Source organism: Telopea speciosissima, chromosome 2 (genome assembly GCF_018873765.1).
Source record: "Telopea speciosissima isolate NSW1024214 ecotype Mountain lineage chromosome 2, Tspe_v1, whole genome shotgun sequence".
NCBI lineage: Eukaryota > Viridiplantae > Streptophyta > Magnoliopsida > Proteales > Proteaceae > Telopea > Telopea speciosissima.
This window is the reverse complement of record NC_057917.1, coordinates 67,755,243-67,776,914: the sequence shown is the minus strand read 5'-3', so window position 1 is coordinate 67,776,914 and position 21,672 is coordinate 67,755,243. Positions and strand designations below refer to the sequence as shown.

Sequence of the window (21,672 nt, the reverse complement as noted above, 5' to 3'; positions counted from 1 at the left end):
ACTAAATTTTTTTTTTTGTGGTGAAAACAATACACTAATTTCAATCACATGAGATATGCAATCTATCACCATTTTTTTTTCTTAAAACAATGAAATAGTCTATAGTACTTCTTGTTTTATATTCATTTATAGTCTATAGGACCTAGAACAGTATTGCTACAATTCTCCCAAATTTAAAAAATATGGTTTTTTGGCAAGTTGGCAATGGTAAGACTACTTCATGTTGGTATGATCCCTGGATACCATCTGATACAGGTAATTTCTTACCCCAAATCATCTCTCACTAGTCATACTTAAATATTGTACATGATTTTATAAATCACACCCATTGGAATCGGTTAGAACTATAATCTTGTTTCTCACTAATGACTATTAATAATGTTCTTCGGATTAATATTTCTACCAATGATGAGCTGTGGAGATGTTCAATCTCTCAAAATGGTAAATTCTCAACGAAACAAGACGCCAACTACATTGCCAAATCTAATTTTCATAGGCCCATACATTTCCAATGGTGAAAGTTTTTTTTGGAAGCTTAACATTTATCCTCGTTTTAAAATTTTCTTTTGACGTGTTTTAAATGTAGGAATCCCAGTCAAAGCCTCTCTTTCGAAATGGATGCCCATCGAGCCTTCATGTGTTTTATGTGGCTCTAACGATGAATCAATTTGGCATCTTTTCTTATCATGTGATTGGACTAAGCGTATCTGGGATTAAGAACCGAGCATCTCTCTGCTCCTTCTTTTATCCACCTCTGTGAATCGTTCTTAGGCTCAAATGCCTTTGATAAACAATCTTTAATTTGGGATTTCTTAGTTTTTATTATAACCTGTTATTATATTTGGTTTGGAAGAAACAAAGTTATGTTGTGTGTGGCTAAGGCCGATCCTATGATGGTCATCCAAAATGTTTTGGATATTAGATTTGAATCTCCAACCACTATCAACAAATATTTCTACTATGGATTCTCCACAAAGCACACACTTTCCACCACTTGTCTCCATAGCTGCTAACATTCAAATGGATTTTCCTGGTTTAATAGTCACAGGAATATATGAACCCGATCTTAGAATAGCAGAGTGGATTTTTTGTATTTTGATAGATGAAAAAAGTTTCCTAACAGATGCATATAGCATAGCCACAAAGGATGCTAAAGAAGCTGAGCTTTTTGGAATCATCTAAGGATAGAAGAGAGACAGAAATCAAAATATCAATATCAAAGAAAGTTGGTGTTGCAACAAAGAACTTTGTGACATACTTAATCCATCAAACTCAACCCCTATCCCTTGGAATCTTATAAATACCTATTTTTGAACTAGCTGAAGCTTCAGATAACTTTACACGTGTAGTCTGTAAATGGTGTGATATTTTGCCTGATCCCCCTTGTAAATATTTGTAATTTATCCTTGTTCTTTAATATAATCAAGAAGCTGAATACTTGGCTTCCAGCTTCTCAGCGCCATAAACGTATGTTGTTACCTATTCGACCATTCTAAATGCTTTCCATAAAAAAAAAAAACACCATTACCCTCATAAATTAGGATTCTTTTAAGATGTGTTCTTAAGTCGGAATTTTCAAATAGATTTTTAAGTTAACACCAAAATATTTAATAAAATAGTATATGAGACAAGAGGTACCAATCACAATTGAAAAGCTAAAAGAAATAAAGGGATTGACGGTTCTCATGACCTTAGGTCTTAAGAATTATATAATATATTGGGTTATGATATGGATTTGTTTCGGTTCCAACAGTTCCTTGTATGTCTATTGGTTTTGGAACCATTGGGAGACCAATAACTTTTCAGTTTTAGTGCCACCTTCGTTGGAGTAGTGTTTGACTATGTTTCCTAACTTGCAAACGACAAGTATTTTTTGTTTCTAACTATGACATTTCTGTTTTTGTGTTTTTTTTTTAATTTATATGAATTGCTTAGTGTATGAATTTTATATTAATCTATTGGGAAAAAGAACTCTATCCGAGAGTGTGCCCTACGCCAGTACTCCCATGAGTCTATCTCTCTCTTCTCTATAGAAAAAGACACTTCTGCCCCCTTATTTTGAGGAGGAGTGATATAGACACAGGGGAGTATTGGCGTAGACCACACTCTCGGAGGCAATTGCTTCCATTATATATTTTAGCTTGTAAAGGACAAGCAATTTTGTTTATGAATAATATATACAATAATGCAATAGAAAATAAAAATCACTTAACTATCATTGTTTGGATTCTAAGATAGAATATTATTTTTTGGGCGTGGTCCCATATTTCAAATTCCAATTACAAATCTGTCCTATCTTAAAGCATTGTACGATGGTGTGGATAAGGGTCAAAAAAAAAAAAAAAAAAAGAAAAAAAGAAAAAAAAGAAGAGATTACTATTAAAAAAAAAAAAAAGCCTCATTGCTAGAGGCTTTCTCCAAGTTATTGAGTTTTGTCGGTTGCAACAAACTTGATGAAGTAATCAGTTGGACAGATGCTCAGGAAATCAAAAACTGGTTGACATACCTGGAAAAATATCTTTGGCCATGCGAACTTTTACGTGGTTATTTGATATATCCCAACTTATGTCTTCCTTTCAGTCTGTAATAATTTTAAAACAACGTAGGACTTATATATATCCCATTGATAAGATAGCTAGATATGCAAGAATTAACAAATTTACTTCGGACTGTATAACCACTATTGTAAATATTATGTTTAATCAGTAATATTACTACTTTCTTCATCCAAAAAAAAATAAAATATGTTGCAATTACCATGATTACAAAGAGATTTACCAATTAGTTAAAGGCATAATCCTCTAAAACGCTACTTTGTCCCATGCGGTGTGTGGCCCTTGCGCCCAGGGCCGCATGAAATAACCATTGGAAAGGTGGAAATCTCTGAAGGTGCAGCAATTATTTTGCATGATTCAGTGTCTGGACACAAAGGCCGTATTCTGCACGTGACTAGGTAGGGTTCTCTTTCCCATAAAACAATACTTTAAATCATCCAATTTCAAATTTCAAATCAGACCGAAGAAAGAGAGTGTACCTCGCAAGACCAAAGAAAGAAGAAAGTATTACAGGTAGGATGGAGCTTGCAGTCATGGTTTGAGGAATCAATATTGGATCGGTCGATTCCTAGATCGATATCGATATTTAGCTGATCTCGTATGGGTATATTGTTACGAATAAGGGTAAAAATGTAAAAAAATATAATTTTTTAAAAGAAAACAAGGGTAACAGTGTAACACTGACTGTTCCAGACCAATACGGATCAATTCAATGGCTGGCCGATCCCAAACAAGGCTGATTCTGGTCGATGCAAATCGATTCCGATCCAATCATCTGAATCGGAATCAGATCCAGATTCCATTCCGTTCTATTTTAATCCCTGACCCATACAATTTGTTTGACATTTGGACCACTGGCTCTCCCCCTATCCAAATTGAATTCACGAGGTTTGAATTTCAGCCGTACACGGATCGCACACGGTACTAGGCTGGAGTGGAGTGGGTCTCATTTATTATACGCTTTAGGGTCCCACCTGAAGTGAGCATGTGGTAGCATTTTCCCTACATCTAGAGTCTTATCCTACTCAAGTATCTTCGTTCCACTCAAGAAAGTGACCCGTTGAAGTGAACACAAATTCTTTTCACCTCACCAATAGGCTTTTCCATGAAAAGAAATCTATATATTTATGAATCTATTATCTTATCTTTGACCACCCTTATTCTTTTATAATGAAAATCTTTGACCCGTAATTTATCGCATCAAAATGAATATGGTGGGCCGGACTTTCTTTCTCTGCCCAACAACTCTACTAGAGTATTAGTAGGTCCCACTGGCCACAACCAACACATTACAGTTGAGCATGTCATCAACGCGGATACGCGTGGCATTTTCAAAATGGGAAAACATTTATAAGGCCGTTTAACTAGGTGGCTAAAATGGAAATTTGTTTTTGCTGCTACAAGTGTAGCAGGAACAAGCCTGCAAACCAAGGAAATGGAATAATTCAATTTCCCTTTTTTCATAAATGTCCTCTTAAAATTTTATATTTTCTAAAATACCCTTTAAGATTTTATTTTCTTAGCTACCAAAAGCATAGCAGGAACATTCATGCTAAAGTGTAGCAGCAAGTATTACACTATTATGCGGAAAATCTGTGTGCGTTATTAATTAACAAAAAAACACATACAGAAATACAGTAATTACAGTAATAAAAAGCGATTTCTTGTAGTAGTTTATAGGTAAGCGGCACCTTTTTTGGATCCAATCGACGCTCTTGGCGCTTTTCCTCCCTCGTAACTGTTACATTTTGCTTCAAATGTTCTGAATTCTATAGAGATATGGATGTGGAAACTTCAAGTTCAAGTTAGGTGTAGGTGGTTGCAGTGCAGTTCAAGCGACGACGCGAAACCAACGAGAGTGCTACAGAAAGGGAAAATAAGAGGAAGAAACCATGGCGAACAAATCTGTGCTTTCCGTTATGTTTATTGTCTTTGTGGTCCTTGCCACCGCTGGATTTGGCCGGAGTAGATTCATTAATTCAGGGACACCTACTTATTCCGATCTGGTCTCTGATGGGATTGACAATGTTCGGCAACCATCCATTATTTCACACAACCGGATCTTCTCATCGGAAGATACCTGCGAACAGACGTACGGGTTTTTGCCCTGCACCACCACCGTCGTCGGGAACCTATTCCTTATTGTTGTGTATGGATTCTTGATGTTCCAGGCTGCCACGCTCCTTTCCAACGGAAGTGAGCTTCTGCTCGAGATCCTTGGCCCTGGTATTATCGGTGGTCTCTTCCTCCCCATCCTCGGCGCCCTTCCCGATGCCATGCTTATACTTGGTAAGATTTAAACCAAAAAAAGAAAGAAAGAAGAAAATCTTCTTTCCTTTTCTACTTCCAATTTCTCTCTCAAGAAGAATTCTTTTTCCCCTCCTTGTTTGTTTAATGCAAAGTATTGATGCTCTGGGGTAGCCTTGGTTCACTGGCTTCAGATTGGGCCTGCTCTTGACATTGCCTATTTCTTTTATATCTGTACCACTAATGTCTGTGATCTTTGAATATTTCTGTTTTATTTTCTGGAATAGAACTGATTTAATTAAACAAAAAATGTCAGGAAATAGCTCTGTTTGTATTGAACCAATTGATCTTCCTTTGTTTTTCCAAGATTCTGCTTTTGATGAAAGTAAATCCCCTGCCTCCTCAGGCTTGAATTTCAGGCGGGGTGAACATATCTCCCTTGTCCTGCCTGTAGACCAATGGAGAATTACTTTCTTCATATCTGATCTAGTTAATGACATTACTACGATTCCACCAGTTATCGTATAAATAACCGCTTGAACTGTCCTAACTTGTCATTTAAGATCAAACTTATCCTTAGGTTGAATCCTTGACCAGAAATGTTGCCTGTCTATTAATTTGTGATCATGTCAAAATGTATACCAATTCGTTTGTGGATTCTCAATCTCTAAGCATTTCCTGATTTATCTACTATGCTGAGGCTGGTGATAACAAAAGGCTCTGAGTGCGGCCATATATTGTGGCATCTCAGGTGGAAGAAAAATTAGAGTGGCTGTAGTAACTGAACTCTTTGAGAATTAGAGTACGAATTAAATATCAAGGGTTTCTTTCCCTTAATTAGTTCATGGGGTTGCCAAAGAATTGTATATGATCCAAATTAGATTTAACACCGATGTTTAATTTGATTAACATTCAATTCACAAGATCAGTTTGTAATTGGATTTTGTTAGCATTTACCTTGATTTAAATCTGATAAAATTCTGATCTGGCTGTCATTGTTGTTGTGATTATTACTATAACAGCCATACAGTTGAGCTAGATTTCCAAATCTGGCATGTGGCCATGACCAAAGCCCTTTCAGTCTAGGAGATATTGTTGCACTTCCTGTCCATTTTCAATGTGTTTCATTGTTTTTCTGGCTTGCATCTGTACTGGATGGGTTGGAATGTCAAAGTTTGGGTTCATATGCTAGCATCTGTAGGGATTGTCGACTTCTGTTATCTCCTGTTTCTTATGGAAGGAGTGGATTAACTTTTAAAGGCAAATAAGCATCGATGGAGGATTCAACCTCTGCTCATTTCACCGATCTCTGTTATACATTAGGGATCAATATAACCACTAAACTCTTATGCAGGCTGCCTTTTTCAGAGGCATTGCATTAGGGATCTGAATAAGGTAAATTATTATGGATGTATGGTTGTTGAGGTTTTTTTTTTTCTAATTGAGTAGGGTTTGCTTCTACTGAATTTTCCCATGTCTCTGCAGTATCTGGCCTTTCTGGAAGTAGAGAAACTGCTCAAAGTCAGGTCTTGGTTGGAATGGGCTTGCTAGCTGGGTCAACTGTCATGCTTCTTACATTATTATGGGGATCTTGTGTAATTGTTGGCAAGTGTGACATTGAGGATTCAATCGCAAGAGATTTGAAAGATACAAAAGGATTCAGCTTAACAGGTACACTTTTATATGTGTCATTCTACTTGTTGATAGTGTCATAAAGAAGGGGGAAAAAGAGGGTAATGGAGTAAGCAGAATCCTATATTTATCTATTGTGTAAATTAGATTGTACGACATATAACTCTTGCCAATTAGAAAGACTTTAGGGAAGGTGCACTTCATTTTCTCGTCAATTCTGAAATTCCTAAACAGTACTCTTATGTAAAAGAACCTGATTTTCAGCACATAGTTTAAAAAATAGCAAATTGAGGGTGTAGGAGAATACATCATAGTTCATAAATTCTTTGTCTTGCAGGATCTGGTGTTACTACAGATATTTGGACTTGTTATGCTGCAATGATCATGTCTGTTTCTGTTATTCCATTTATCATTGTCCAACTACCACAAATCCTCCACTCAAATTCTGGAAGACATTTAGCGGTCTTGATTGCACTTATTGTCTCTCTTGCATTATTACTCACTTATTGCCTTTATCAGGTATTTGTTTTCCTATGTTGATCAATACTTTTTAATACATTATCCTCTGTACATGCATAAATAATCTTTTAAAAAACGGTGACCACCATAATTTTTTTTTTTTTTACTGTCAAATACAACAAAATTTCAATAATGCAAATGTGCTTCAGAAACTAATGATGCAGAAAACAAAATTGCTTCGAATTCTTTGTTTCTTGATGATTTTCATATTGTATCGTAAGTAACCAATGTAAGACTCATGCTCTATTTTATATTTGGTTGCTAATGAACATTGTATCACCTTTATTCTTTTTATCGGTAATGAAGAAGATAACGTGCTTAAGAAAAATGCGGGAGAGTACAAAGAGAGGAGTCGACACATGAACAGGGGCAAAATTTCTGTCTGATGATTGCCATGATAAATATTGTACTAGAAAAGTTGTAATGGCAATGGAATACATCAAATCTGGTGATTGTGGGTTTGGGGTCTTTGGTTTCTTGTTTTCTGAGGTTTCTTGGAGTCTTTGATGTCTTTTATCTGAATTTCTCTCACACATTTTCTCTCTAAATTTTTTTTTCTGTTGCTGATTCAAACACAACTCACACATGCACACGCACACGCACACGCACACGCACGCATGCACGGACAAACGCACACCAGACATGGTGATTTAGCTTGCTGAGGAATCTGGTGATTATTGGCCGACTTTGGTTTCCACAGTAACTAGGGTTATAAAAATATGTTATTCAGATTGCATCTAATATAAACAGAATACAATTCGATAATATTCTTACAAGATCTCATAGAGTCTCATAGGTATGGGGTTTGAACTTCTGTTTGTATTGAATTAGATCTTCCAACAAGCTAATGAGGTTTTACACTTAATCAGCTGTGAAGATCAAACCATCATGTCACTTGCATCCCTTAAACACCGGATGCAAACGAGGTTAATGAAACTTTCCAATTGAGGAGAGGGTTCTAAAATATGGACGTAGAAGTCTCAACAATTTTGTAATATGTTAATTGTCCTTGTGATGAGCCTATTAAATTGAAGCTGAACAGAGTTCTGGCTGACATACTGGTGCATTCTTATTCTTTAATGGGTTAAAAGTTTGTTTATCCGAGTTGCCAAGATTTGAAATCCGATCATAGTATTTCTGACTTGCATACCATTTCTCAATTCATTATTGCTTAAGTTAATAACTTTCTAGCAATAGTACTGATATTATTGTCTTCTGTTAAAGTTTCTAGTTGGAAGTATAAGTACAACTCTTTCCTGTACCGATTTTGGTTTTTCTCTATACCTTTTCGTTGTAGATTTGCTTGTTTCTGGTCATTGTTTAATAGGAAAGCTAATTGGTTTCATCTTCTGATTGAGAATTTTGGCTCATCATAAATAAAAAGGTCTGACTTATTATCCCCTCCACCCCCCAACATCCAAAAAAAATAATGGTGCAGATTTTTCAGCCTTGGATTCAGAGGAGAAGGCTTGCATATGCAAAGCATAAACATGTAATATCAGGGGTATTGAAACATTTGAAAATGCGTGCACTAGGAAGGCTCCTGACAGATGATGGTGAACCTAACACAGATGTTATAAGAAAGTTAGTCCATGTTATATTCACTACGGCTTCTGTTATTTGATACTATGCTGTAATTAATCATCCGTTTAATTTAATAACAGGCTATTCAAGACAATTGATCTGGATTCAGATCAATGTTTATCAGCTTCTGAGCTAAGAGCATTGCTCATAGGTATCCAGTTTGATGAGATAGACTTGGACAAGGATGATGCTGCTGAAAAACTATTGAGTGATTTTGATACATCTCATGATCGTCATGTTGATGAGGATGAGTTCGTGAAAGGAATCTCAAGATGGATTAATGTAGCCAAGGGTAATGTGGTTTCATCTGGCGATGCAGGTCCTCACACAATAAAGTTCATAAATGATTTTCATCTGGTAAGTTCCTTTATGATGTGCCTTGCGGTGATTTCAACCCTTAGTGTAGCATTTTAATGCCTTCAAAATGCATATTGCATGTGCAGCAAACCAAGAAGGAGCATTATCTGCTGGGAGATATGAGTGATGAGACTGTAGAGGGCGTTGAGAATCCCAAGCGGACTTCTATTAAAGCAGTATTAATGTTGATGCTGGGAACTGTTATTGCTGCTGCATTTGCAGACCCTCTTGTTGATGCTGTCGACAACTTCTCCAGTGCTACAAGTATACCTTCATTCTTCATCTCTTTCATAGCTCTGCCCTTGGCTACCAACTCAAGTGAGGCAGTGTCAGCACTTATTTTCGCTAGTCGAAAGAAGCAGAGAACTGCTTCTTTAACCTTCTCTGAGGTTTGTTTTTCTCTGTTCAGTTATTCTTTTGGAAATATCTAGAGTGTAGGTTTTGTTCACTGCTGCAGTGTTTCCTCCAAAGTTGCTGCTGTCTCAGTAGTCCTTGAATTTGTCCAACTTGATTGTGTTAAAAAGTTGTCAATGCCTAGGTGGCACCTTGGTCGCCTTGCGTCTGGACTCTGCAACACCTTGGGTCACCTAGATGCCGTGACAACTAGGATTAAACTAGATCGGTTGGGACTCTGCACCTGCTATTAGAAACTTCCCTTGTTAGGAAAACAATTGTTTGATTCTCTCATCTTTAAGGAATCTAGGACAGCACAGCTCGTGTGACTTTGTGCCACGTGATGTTTTTGCGCAAATCTGGTTTCATTGTTTAATCCCTAAATGATGATGAAATCAACACTACTAGAGTCACTTTTGCCTGTAGAAGCAAGGAATCAAATTGATTTTGCTAAAAAATTTGATTAGAATGCCTTACATTAGCCCTTGGTAGTGTTTTACAGTCATGGGTCGTGTTCTGTAGTTTATAAGAGATGTGTCGAGTGTATCGGTAGGTATCATCTATATTGGGTCACTATCGACCCAATACAGTCGATACTCTTTTTGTTTTTAGATATCAAATCGGTACCTTAAATATACGATATGTATTGGTTAGTGTTAGCTAAGGGTGTCAAAATCAAACCGAAACCGTTTATCGAAACTGAACTGAGCTGTTTACACCGTAACTGTGAAACCATTTAATAAATGGTTCGTTTTCGTTTTAAAATTGAGAACATTTAGTTAAACGTTTAAACCGAAATAAACATTAGTACTATGTAATGGCAATAATTAAGCATTAATGGTAACAATAAATAATTAGTAAATATATAATGGTACAAATAAACAATTATGTAAAGACAACATATAAGAATCCAATTCATACTTCCATTTTCCATAAAAAAAAAGTAAAAGACATGTAATGGAAAATAGTTGTTTGAATAAAAATAAGTTAAAAAACCTTATAAAATTGATTAAACCGAAATCTTTTATAAATGGTTTCTTATTAAACGGTTCGGTTTTGGTTTCACCTAAAAAACTTGCACCGAACTGTGTAACACCCTTTAATATTAGCGGACACATTAGGATACTTAAAACCTTGTAGCTAAATCAAGTTGTGTTTACCATTTCAAAGGAGCTCGTCAAACCACACTTCAGCCGGGTATATGTAAATTTTACATCGTTTATAATGTACTTTTAGCCATAGAAAGATGCCTGCATTCCAAAAATCTTACGGTCAGTTCTCTTATGATTGAAGCTACTTCTTTTTAAAAAAAAAAGCATCAAAGCAACCAATATTTTGGAAAAGAGTTGATCATTCTAATGGTTGGCCAGTTAAATTTTCATGGTGCTTCACCTTCTTAACAACTCAATTTTCATGTATTTCTGAATGGGATTTTTCCTTGACGGCATCCATATCTATTCGAATGCTTCTTTGGGATAATCCAATGCTAAATGACTTTTTGCTAGCTATCCAATTCTTCTGGTGGAGTTGGTAACAATCTGCTGGTTCACATACCTTTGCCTTGGACTCCTCACAGGGAGGTGTACTGTAATATTACAGGTTCTAAGAACTATTATGACCAGCCTCTGACAGGATGATATCAATAGTCATGATGAAATGAAACAAATAGACTTCAAATGTTATTGTATGCAGTGGTTACAGTTACCAAATTCAGGAAATATAAAGTGAACATGCTATTTTTCTGCTTACACTGGTTGTGGGACATGTACTACTAATATGAGACTCATTGCTCTATTTTTTTGGGTGTGTGTGTGCTGCAGATATATGGTGCAGTGACCATGAACAATATCCTTTGCCTGGCTGTCTTCTTAGCCATTGTTTATGTGAGGCACTTGACATGGGACTTCTCCTCTGAGGTGCTGGTCATTCTTATTGTTTGTCTGGTGATGGGTGTCTTTGCTAGTTTTCGCACTACCTTCCCTCTATGGACATGCTCAGTGGCCTATGTGCTTTACCCCTTCTCCCTGGCAATGGTTTATGTCCTTGACTATGTTTTTGGTTGGTCATAGACAGATGAGGTCATGAAATAGTGAAGAAGGACAGTTGCAAATCACCTCCTTATGGTACATCGGATAATTGAAAGCATCGAACTTCTCTTTATGCTTTTTAGTTTCTCCTTGGGATGTTGCATGTTTTTTTTCTTCTGTTATCTTTGTAACCTCATGGAGGAAATGTCTCTAATCAATGAACTGAAAACCTATATTGATTCCCTATGATTTGCATTTTGCTTAGATCTTGAAAACAGCGGCATTTTTGTTATTGAGGTTTTAAGAGAAGCAATCTAACAGCATTTTGCTATGGGCACAGGACACAGTTTTAGGGGCATATGGCAAGGGCCAAAATTTAAGGTTGGTAAACTCTACATGGATGTCCAAGAGGCTTGGCCGAGTTGGGTCTAATCCACATCTGTTCTAGAACTGAGTCATGTTGCATGTAGACATTTTGGTCTTTGCAGTTAACTCAATTACTAGTTCACAAAAGCAATCCAAGTTTCTCATGGCTTTTGGTGTTGTGGCGCTGCTCTTCAGGTCCTGCTTCTAATTTCAGGTTTGAATTTGGAAAGTCATGCATCTCATGAGTTCAGGATCCAAAAGTGAACACCATTGCCCTAACTTTCCCTCTCTGCTGCTACTCTAGTTCTATTTGATTGTGTGTCGAGCTGGAAATATTGAGATAACCAGTAGAAGTAAAGTAACATCACGTCACTTAGGTCCAGTCTATCATGTGCATTTGGGGGTTGGCAATTGGCATGTCTGGAATTGAGTTTGACCTCGGGTAGTGTGCATGGTCTTTGCCTTTGTATGGGAAGCTAATGGTTATCACAATGGTTTCTTCTGCAATCACAATTACCACATAGTTTAATGCATCAGAACTATAGATACTCGACAGGGGAAATGGGACATCTCACATTAAGTTTCAAGAATAATAATAATAAGGGGTAAACAAGAAATGAAAGAAGTTGTAGTTTTTGCATAGAAAATTGTTTCATCAAAAGCACTTGATTCAAAATGATTATATTTTCAGGGAAAAAGATCTCTACTTGGTGTTGTTTCCTACGCCCTCTCACATGGCATCATGAAATGATGCCTCTGCCCCTTGGGTAGATATCGAGGTGTGCTTTGCCCATTGGCCGCTTTGTAGAGACCATGAGATCCAGTAGAGATCTCTTGCCCATATTTTAATTGGAATACGTGTTGGATGAAAGTAGGAGTCTTATACTCCCTTATTGGTTTATATTCTATACACTTGATCTGTTTTAGGAATTTGTTTTTGGATTCTTGGGAATTGATGTTGGCGTGGAGTCTATTTTGAAGTGGAAACCTCATTTCTTAAACCCTCGGCAGGGGGAGCCTTGTGCACTGGATACACCATACCCTTTTCATCATCTTCAACCTAAGATACCCATATCTTTCCTCCTCCACCGCCAATACCACCACCGCCACCACTGTTAAAACATAACCTTCCGATACTAATTTCCCCATTTCTGACGCTAAGTTAGGTTGACAAGAATGTTGGTCTGTGAGTTCGTTGTATTCGCCATAATGCAGGAGGGTGTGGATGAAGTCCTTCACTTGGGATTCGCCGTCGAACTTGTGGTGAGGACCTCCGGGGCTTGGGGCGGTTGTCGGAACTAGTGATGATCCTGGAGCCATTGCATCGTAGATTGCCAGTAATGAAGTGGCTAGTTGAATCTATAAAAAAAAGGGGTAGAGTTGTAGGAAAGGGGTTGGAGGAGGAAGAAGAAGAAGAAGGGTAAAATGATCTATTTACATGGACTAGGGTTAGTTTGGGGATTAAATCAAAAGGGTAAATGCATCCTCTCACAAGGACCCTGGGTTAGTTTGAGGATTATGAAAAATTTTAAGGGAAAATTACATGATTAGCTACTTTTGGGTTTTTATTTACAAAACTGTCCACCCTATGTTTGAGTTAACAAAAATAGACAAAAACAAGTTAAGGTTTACAAAACTAGACAAAATAGTCTCTCCCTCCAACATTTACTTTTTTAGATATTTTTACCCCTGTCATTGCCTTCTCGCCCAGGCATCCTCCATTCCCTGCAACCCTACCCTTGTCTTAGCCACCGCCATTCTCTGCTACCCCAAGTAACAGAAGAAAAAAAAAACAGATTTTTTCAGAGGGAAACTGTCGAGGAAGGAAGGAGAGTCACTATTTTGTCTAGTTTTGTAAAACTAAACTTGTTTTTGTCTATTTTTGTTAACTCAAACATAGGGTGGACAGTTTTGTAAATGAAAACCCAAAAGTAGCTAATCATGTAATTTTCCCAAATTTTAAACCATGTCAGGGCACGTAAGTACGTAACAGACGTGTAGTTGTGTAATAGTATTTTTTTATAAAGTAGAGGGGTCAAAGTGTAATTGTGGAAAATATAAGAAAAGAAGATGTAATTAAACCATAGTACAGAGGAGGGGTATGTAATTTCTTCCCCCTCCCAAAAAAATAATATTAAGAATAAACTTTTAAATATAAACGCGTTTTAAACATGTTTTTGCTAAAAGTGAAATCCGGAGACCGGACTCTAATCTTTTGATCTTTTATTATTTGGTAACTTGCGGCTGTCGAAGACCATGTCATAAGACTCACGCCGCCACTTGCTTGCTGGACCAATTCCAATAGGAACCCCAATTGTACAATCTAAAACTGAAAAGGGTGAACAAAGAATAAAGCAGAGCTGGTCATTGTCATGATTCATTTTCCTTCCTCAGTAACGCTCTCTCTCTCTCTCTGATTGTCGATGGTTGTGGGGGAATGCGTGATCTCTTTAGAATTTTGATGGAGGGCCTTGCTTGTTTTCTTCTGGATTGATTTCAAAGGTCTTCGATTGTCCTTCCCTTTTGCCTCCTAAAAAGCCAGAAAGGCCGCTGTTTGATCAGGACATCTCATAGCAATAATATTTTTTCCTTTCGCCCGCAACATTTAAAGGAATTTGTGAGGGGATTTTTGGCAAACGGGTGCAGGAAGGTCTTTTTAATTAAGCAATTGGCTGGGCTGGGAAGTTTTCTGATTGTTTGGTCTCCTTTTACAATGCCGCCATTTATGTATGTTTCGAAGGCCGTTGGGAGGCTGGTATCGCGTAGAAACCCTGTGGGAATGTTGATGAGCTCTGTCAATAGTGGTCGGCAATTCGAGAAATTTGTACAGGTGCAATGTTTGAGTAGCATGGTGGGTTTTGAAGCTGCAACAGTTGATAGGTTGGTTAGAACTGATAGAGATATGAACTCTTCGATTAGGGGCTTGCCACATACTGTCCAAAGGAGGTGCTTCCTTGGTTATGGTGACGAGGAGGAGGGGAATGTTCTTTCGAGGAATTACGAGGAGAGGCGTGTTATTGGGTATGCCCCTCCCTCTCTTTTCCTTCTTGCTATTCGAATCCTATTGTTCTTGTAAAAATGATAATTAATGTCATTTTAGGGATTCATTTGATGTCAATATATAATTTCCTTTTCTTTCTTCTTTACCGTAACTAATTTCCTTCATTTATTAGATTTTGTTCCCTCATTTTGTTCTGGGTTTTTTTTTACCATCCCTGGTACCCTGATGAAAATCCTTACAGAAACGTGTGGGAGGGAACCAGTTTTCTAACCTAATGACAAATTGATAACAATAAGCTTGTGATGCTCTGTTCTGTCATGGAGATCCAAGGAAGAAGCGTCTGTCTTATTGAATCCCAGCGTGCCAAATTACATGATTATAACTGAATCACTTTAGCCATCTGGTAAATTGAATATTGAATCTTAGGTTCTTGTTGAACACGAAGACATTTTGCAAACTATTATGAAATTATGAATTTAATGGCTACTAATGAGGGAGAGGGTTGGGGGAAATACACTGAATATGAAAAAAGTCACTCGTATACGCGACCATGGGAATCTAATTCAATTTAAAGACTAAGCACTGCATGGGATGAGGTACAATAAGAACGGCTCAGAAGAGGTTCAAAAGTTGTGGCAAAATGGAATTGAATTTGTTTTTTAATCTTGGTTAACTGCCTGTGACTTGTTCTGCTATGTCTTGGATTTGCTGCTTCATTAGTTCTTTCTTTTCCTTTCATATGATTTTCATTATTCACCCCAATTTAGTTATTAACTTTGCACTTTTAGTTCTACTAATGCTTCTTGTAGTATTTATTTCATATTCTTTTTCACTTTCCCTTTCATTTTTTTTAGTTTCTCATAATATTTGAGCATCTTTAGTTTGCTTAGTTATTACAGATTTTAATTAGTTGGACTAAATTCTGGTTGCATAGATTATTTTGTGGACATTGGGGTGCCCATGAAGGCCTGTGTCCTTTTTCTTGACCTGCCCTCTGAATTTTAGTCCTTTTTTCTTTTTAAAACCCCTTGTGGACATTAGTTCTGTCTATTCCATCTTCAAGGAGATTGCTGTTGCCCAACATATGTCCTGCAATATCTCACATGTATATCGAATTGGGGCTCTTGGATGTTAGAAACCTAGCGTCCACAACCCAAATATAGTAATCTGTAGACCCCAAGTAGACCGCTATTTTAGAATCTTCCACTTTAGTAATGCACTTTAACCTAATCATATATATATATATATATATTTGAGCCTCAATTAAAAATATTGAAATAATTTTATACTATGAAAGTAATAAAAAAATATATTTAAAGGAATCTTTGTACCCCGTAAAATCTAGGTAGCCCTCAAGTTCATGAATCTTATTTCTCCAGGATTGTTGAATCTGAAACCAACGACCTGCATCTGTGTAACATAGTTTTTCCTGTAAGGACAGAGTAGTAAAATGCTTATCCTTCTTAGTTGGGAAATCCTTTGCTGCGGTGAACAGTTTTTAATTGCTACATTTAAATGTACAAGGTGCTATCACATCATTATTCATTATTTGTTTTACAAAGTACCTAGTTTTCTTGCTGACAGACAAGCTGATGGCATTTGTGATAATCAGATACTCTCCGGAACAGTTGTTTGCAGTGGTTGCAGCTGTTGACTTGTATCAAGATTTTGTTCCATGGTGTCAGAGATCTGAGATAATCCGGCGCTTCGATGATGGATCATTCGACGCTGAGCTGGAGATTGGTTTTAAATTTTTGGTTGAGAGTTACGTGTCTCATGTCGAGCTGGACAAACCAAAGTCTGTAAAGGTAGTTACATTTCGTTAAAACTGTTTGTGATTTTTACTTAGATTTATGTCTTGATTATAATCTATTTGTATTTTTTTTTCTTTCATTAGCCAAACTGGATAAGAGTTTTAACTTTCAAAACTATCAGCTTGAAATGAAAAATTGTTTCCCACTGGTATTTGGTAAATTTGGTGCTGGGAAGATTGTGGTTTGGGTCGGGTTTTATTTGGTATGATTATTGAAGATAACGGTGAAAATTGTGGGTACATGTAAAATGCAAGGCAAAAGTGTAGCGGATTTTAGGCCATATGTATTGATGACTTGCCTATATTGATTATCGGATGGATATGGTGGTCCCCCTTCCTTTGGGGATTGCCAACAAATTTGGTTGTCTAACTCAACCATCTGATGCCGCTGGAGCATGTCCACTAGACCACTGGTCTAAATGATTCTACTGTATACACACATCAAAGCTTCACTTTTAGTATGGTTTTTGATATTTTGTTAGAAGTCACATAGGATTAGGTTTAAGTGATGAGTTGTATTTGTAATATTTTTAAATTTTAAGAAGCTTATTATGATAGTCTGTCAGTCTGAATATGTTTTCTTTAATATAGGGTAAATTACTTGCCTATCTTTATTTAGGATAGAGTTCTTACTTCGTAGTGGGATAAGGTTAGTTGTCTTTAAGAGTTACAAGCAAGGATTGAGGCATCGGTATCGGGTATTGTATTGGAGGGGTGATTTTAACAGCGTATCGTATCAGAGAGAAGCAAAATACATTAAAGATACACATGGAAATGGTCAAGAAATGCATGGATGCACTTATGATACATATAGATTACAGGTTTAAAGCATAAAACACCTTATTATGCAACATATAAATATGTATGCAAGGATTTGAGTCCTTTTACCTAATCTAGTGATACACAACCAAAAAAAAAGGTACTCAAATCCTTAAGATGCAAGGATTTGAGTCCTTTTTACCTAATCTAGTGATAACCAAAAAAAAAGTCAAGAAAAAAAAAAAAAGTGCAACCAAAAAAAAAGAGATCTGCAACTTTAACTCTTTTTGTCACCCAAATCTATTTTGATCGTGATTTGAACACTTTAAATCCCCAAAACTTGTTGAAATGGTGAAGATTATGGTCGTTTTTATGTTAGATGATTTCCCCTAACTTAGATCGAAGAAAAAATTAAGTTTCCAGGGCTTTCGGTGCTTTCGGTTTCTTATCTCACCCATGGTTTCTGTTTTAGAGGTTTAAAGGAGGTGTATCAAGTGTATCTTACCTGTATCTATCCGTATCAGACTGTGTCAACCCATATTAGTCAATACAATATTTTTTTTGAAAAATAAATTTCGTATCGATACTCACCAATACTGATATATTGTGGCCGATACTATATGATAAGCAGTGCTACTTAAAACCAAACTAGATGGAGGTTTGGTCATGGTCTATAATCGAGTCTGTCAGATTATTTTTTGGTGAATGGAATGGATAGGGTTTGGGATTCAGAATGGTTCTCTGCTTTGAGAGACTACTTTTCTTCTCTTTGCTCCTGTTAGATCATGCATTTAAATACTGCAAACAAAATTTCTGTGCCTTTTTTCTTTTTAATTGACCAGGTTGGATATGCTTTTCTACTCATGTCTTAAATTCTAGTTCATCTTTCTGCAAGTACAATTCTAATATATGCAATTGGGTCCCCCCCCCCCCCAATCATAATCATTTTCCTCTTTTTTTTTTTTTTTTTTTAAAATATTTTTATTTGTGCTTCTGGTTCAAATCTCTTACCTCATTTTTTATTTCAGATTTAGAATCTGTCCTGAGTTTCCTATTTGATTTGAACCTAGATTATTATCTGTTTGATGCAGGTAAGATTCTCTAATTGGGTCAATCGGACTTCGGAAGATTTTATTTTGGCCCATGATTTGGTTCTATGGGCCTTGAGCTTTTTATTTTTTATTTTATTGATGTAATGGGCCTCTTTTATAAGTTCCTATTTTTTATGGTCTTAATTCTGAATACGAGATTTACGTTATTAGTTAGTCTGGTTAGAGTTCTATTTATTTATTTATTTGTTATTACATGTTTTAGTTACACTGGTATAGGTCTCTAAGAGCCCAGCCTTATTTCAGTCTCTTTCCTTTATTATTTTAGTTTCCTAGTTATTTTTAGTTATCTTATCAGTTCATGATTGGTTTTGGCCTTTCCTTTTTTGAGCTTGAATCTGTTTTGAGTCTTTTATATAAGTTTGCAAGGGGCTACAGCCTTGTACACGAATTTTAGTAAAGAATTTGGCTTGTTGCCTTTAGTTCTGTCATGATTCAGTTGCAGCCACTACAGTGATGATTCCAATCGAGGCATTTGGTAATTCTAAGGTCATATCCCCTCCTTTTCTCCTTATCTTTTATCTAATCGAATACAAGTAGAATCTTACCTCTTCCATAGTTCCATTCCTGTGCAAGTTTCTTTTCTAGTTCTGTTTTTTATTCATATTATTCTGTTGGCAGTTTTTTAAAGTTCTTAAACTTCAGATCTGAGTTCAGTTAATCATTGGTTTTTTTTTAAATTATTTAAAATTAGCATTCAAAACCTTATTTTTACATCGACAAGGATCTTCTGAAATCATCAAATTTTTCGAATCTGATTTCAATTCTGTTTTCATAATCGGATTTGACTCTTTACGCATTCCTGGTTTCAAAGTCGGATTTTGTTATTAGTTCAACAGAGTCCTATTCATGGTGCTACTCCTTGATTTATCTTCTTATCTCTTTTTATCTTTTCCTTCTTCACTAATTTATATATACTGCTTCTACAACATGTCCCCTTCAATCATCGGTGTACAGCTGCTAAACCTCCCAAATCCTCCAAACAATGTCCAGTTCTCACCCCTGCTGGGTTTTTTCCCCCAAATCAAGCCCTAATTGTGGGGTTGGTCAGTTTGGGGTGGTTGATGAGTGGCTAACCTTCCTAAGTGTTAATGGGATCAGCTAACTTAAGACAATGATGTGCATAATCTGGCTATTTTTTATGAGGTTAAGTTTGGCTGAGTAGTCCCTGACTGGACCCATCAGTGTAGTTAAGAGTTAAGACTGCTAGTTGACCATCATTCCATTATGCCTTGCCAGACTAAAATCATAATCGTCCATAATCTGTAGACATTTCCAAGATAACATCATGTAACAAATTGCCATTTTAACCATTTTCTTTAATCTGTGAGGCATTTGTACATTATCTACATCCCTGTGAATAAAAAGAAAATAAATCTCAAACTAGAGGTCATGTAAGAAAGAGCTACAACATTTCAACACAAGGAGCATATTATTAAGAGGTTTTTTTTTTTTGGGTTAAGAAGCATATTATCAAGTTAATACTTCATGTTAAAAGCATATGCAAAACAGTTGATCTACTAGCTCAACTCTACTCGATTGTCTACTCAACATCCCCGAACTAGTTGACATTTTGAGTTTTGACTGCACTGGAGTCTAATCCAGTGTGGAATTATTGGCAACTAAAAACCTGGAGAAACCAAGTGGTTTAGTGGATCTGTGGAGGAATTGCGGCTCCTAATTTGGAAGCATCATAAAAAGGAGACATGAACACTTTTTCTGATTTTAACTTATTTGCCCAGGGTGCTGTCTAAAAGATAAGGTGTTTTCTACTTATTTAATTCCTTACTATTATATAAGTTGTGTTGTAGTAATTGGGGAAATTCTATGAATTTGTCTTTTTGGAAACAGTGTGGAAAAGAAAATTTTGGCGAACAATGGCATTCTTTGTTCTGTCAGACATATTAAGGATCATATCAGGGTTTAAACTAAACACTAAGATTTTCTCTTTTGGATTTTAGTTTTAATATCTTGATTAACAACTTGTGTATATAATACTTTGTATTCTTTGCTGTGTCTTTCTTCTTTCCTTCTGTACTTGTTTGAGTTGTTTTTGCTAGGTTGACTGTTGTTGCACTCATCCTATCCTTTGTTTTTACTCAGACAACTGTGTCACAGAGTGGTATTTTCGATCATTTGATAAACATCTGGGAATTTAATCCTGGACCAGTTCCAGGAACTTGTGACGTTCATTTCTTGGTGGACTTCAAGTTCCAGTCACCACTTTATCGTCAGGTATTGTCCATTTCAAGTTCCTATTGTATTTCTTTTGTTCTTCAAGCTAAAGAATCATCACCAAGTTACTACTGTTGACCCTCAATTTTTATAATGGCTGCATTGAAACAAATTCAACTTTTCACATGATGGACAAAATTCCCATGTTCAACAACAATAAGACAATTCCGTGTTGCATATGTTACTAGTCAAGAAACTTTTTTGCATAGTTGGCACAGCATATGTTTTTACCTTTCATGGATGATAGCCACTTCGGGTTGTTAAGGAGGTTTATGAACTTCATTTTGAACAACAGGTAGCATCCATGTTCTTCAAGGAAGTGGTCTCTCGACTTGTTGAATCATTCACCGGCCGCTGCCGTTTGATTTATGGACCCGGGGTCCAAGTATTTGAAAATTCTTATGGACACAGGGTATAAACAGGTGGTTTTATTGAATTGTACTGACAAAGACAGATGGAAACCATAGAATGCTCACATGCATCCCTCAAGTGGCAGTCCAAGTTCTTTAACATGTTACAGTTGGGGTCAGTAGATTCAGCATGCTCAAGGATGCCCTTTGCTAATGCAAATTCTCTTTCAACTTGGCCACAAGCTTATGAATGTCGGTTAGTTCTATTTGTAGGTTAAAATGCTCTCCCCACACAGTAGGTGTTTTTCCTTTTTGTCCCAACACAATTTGGTGTTGCAGCTCATAGATTTTGACTGTGAAGCTGTTGTTAATATCATTTTTTGTCCCAACACAATTTGGTGTTGCTGTTATTTTTTTTGGTAATATCTTTACCATTCTCATTATTGTAACTTGTTTTGTTTTTGCCTGGGGGGGTTTTAGTTGCCCTTATTAAAAAAATGACCCTGCATAAATTTTGAGCTTTGTTTAGTTGCCCTGTTAAATGCATATTGTAGGGGTTGTTTAGTGACCATGTGAAAAGCGAATGGGAAATTTCTCCCCTATAGAAAACCTTTTTTCTGATCACTACTAATGAAAATTTTTACCCCTCCTTTCCCCATCGCCTTCTAAAATTTAAATCCAGATTACCCCTCAATGGCACATTTTCATTATTTTTCTCTTCAGAT

At 36.5% G+C, this 21,672-nt stretch overlaps 2 protein-coding genes across 2 annotated transcripts; both read left to right on the top strand.

Annotated features, from left to right (window-relative positions):
• Nucleotides 1-4,413: 4,413 nt before the first annotated feature.
• On the top strand, nt 4,414-11,606 carry LOC122650307 (sodium/calcium exchanger NCL). The gene is made up of 7 exons (XM_043843698.1): nt 4,414-4,844; nt 6,288-6,473; nt 6,772-6,953; nt 8,392-8,537; nt 8,618-8,894; nt 8,981-9,283; nt 11,108-11,606. The coding sequence occupies exons 1-7, from the start codon at nt 4,448-4,450 to the stop codon at nt 11,354-11,356; spliced, it is 1,740 nt and encodes a 579-aa protein (XP_043699633.1). The 5' UTR covers nt 4,414-4,447; the 3' UTR covers nt 11,357-11,606.
• A 2,763-nt stretch (nt 11,607-14,369) lies between these two features.
• LOC122650308 (coenzyme Q-binding protein COQ10 homolog, mitochondrial-like) lies at nt 14,370-21,184 on the top strand. Its single transcript, XM_043843699.1, has 4 exons — nt 14,370-14,701; nt 16,294-16,489; nt 20,466-20,597; nt 20,893-21,184. Exons 1-4 carry the CDS (start codon nt 14,394-14,396, stop codon nt 21,013-21,015), a joined length of 759 nt encoding a protein of 252 aa, XP_043699634.1. The 5' UTR covers nt 14,370-14,393; the 3' UTR covers nt 21,016-21,184.
• The last annotated feature ends 488 nt before the right edge of the window (nt 21,185-21,672 follow it).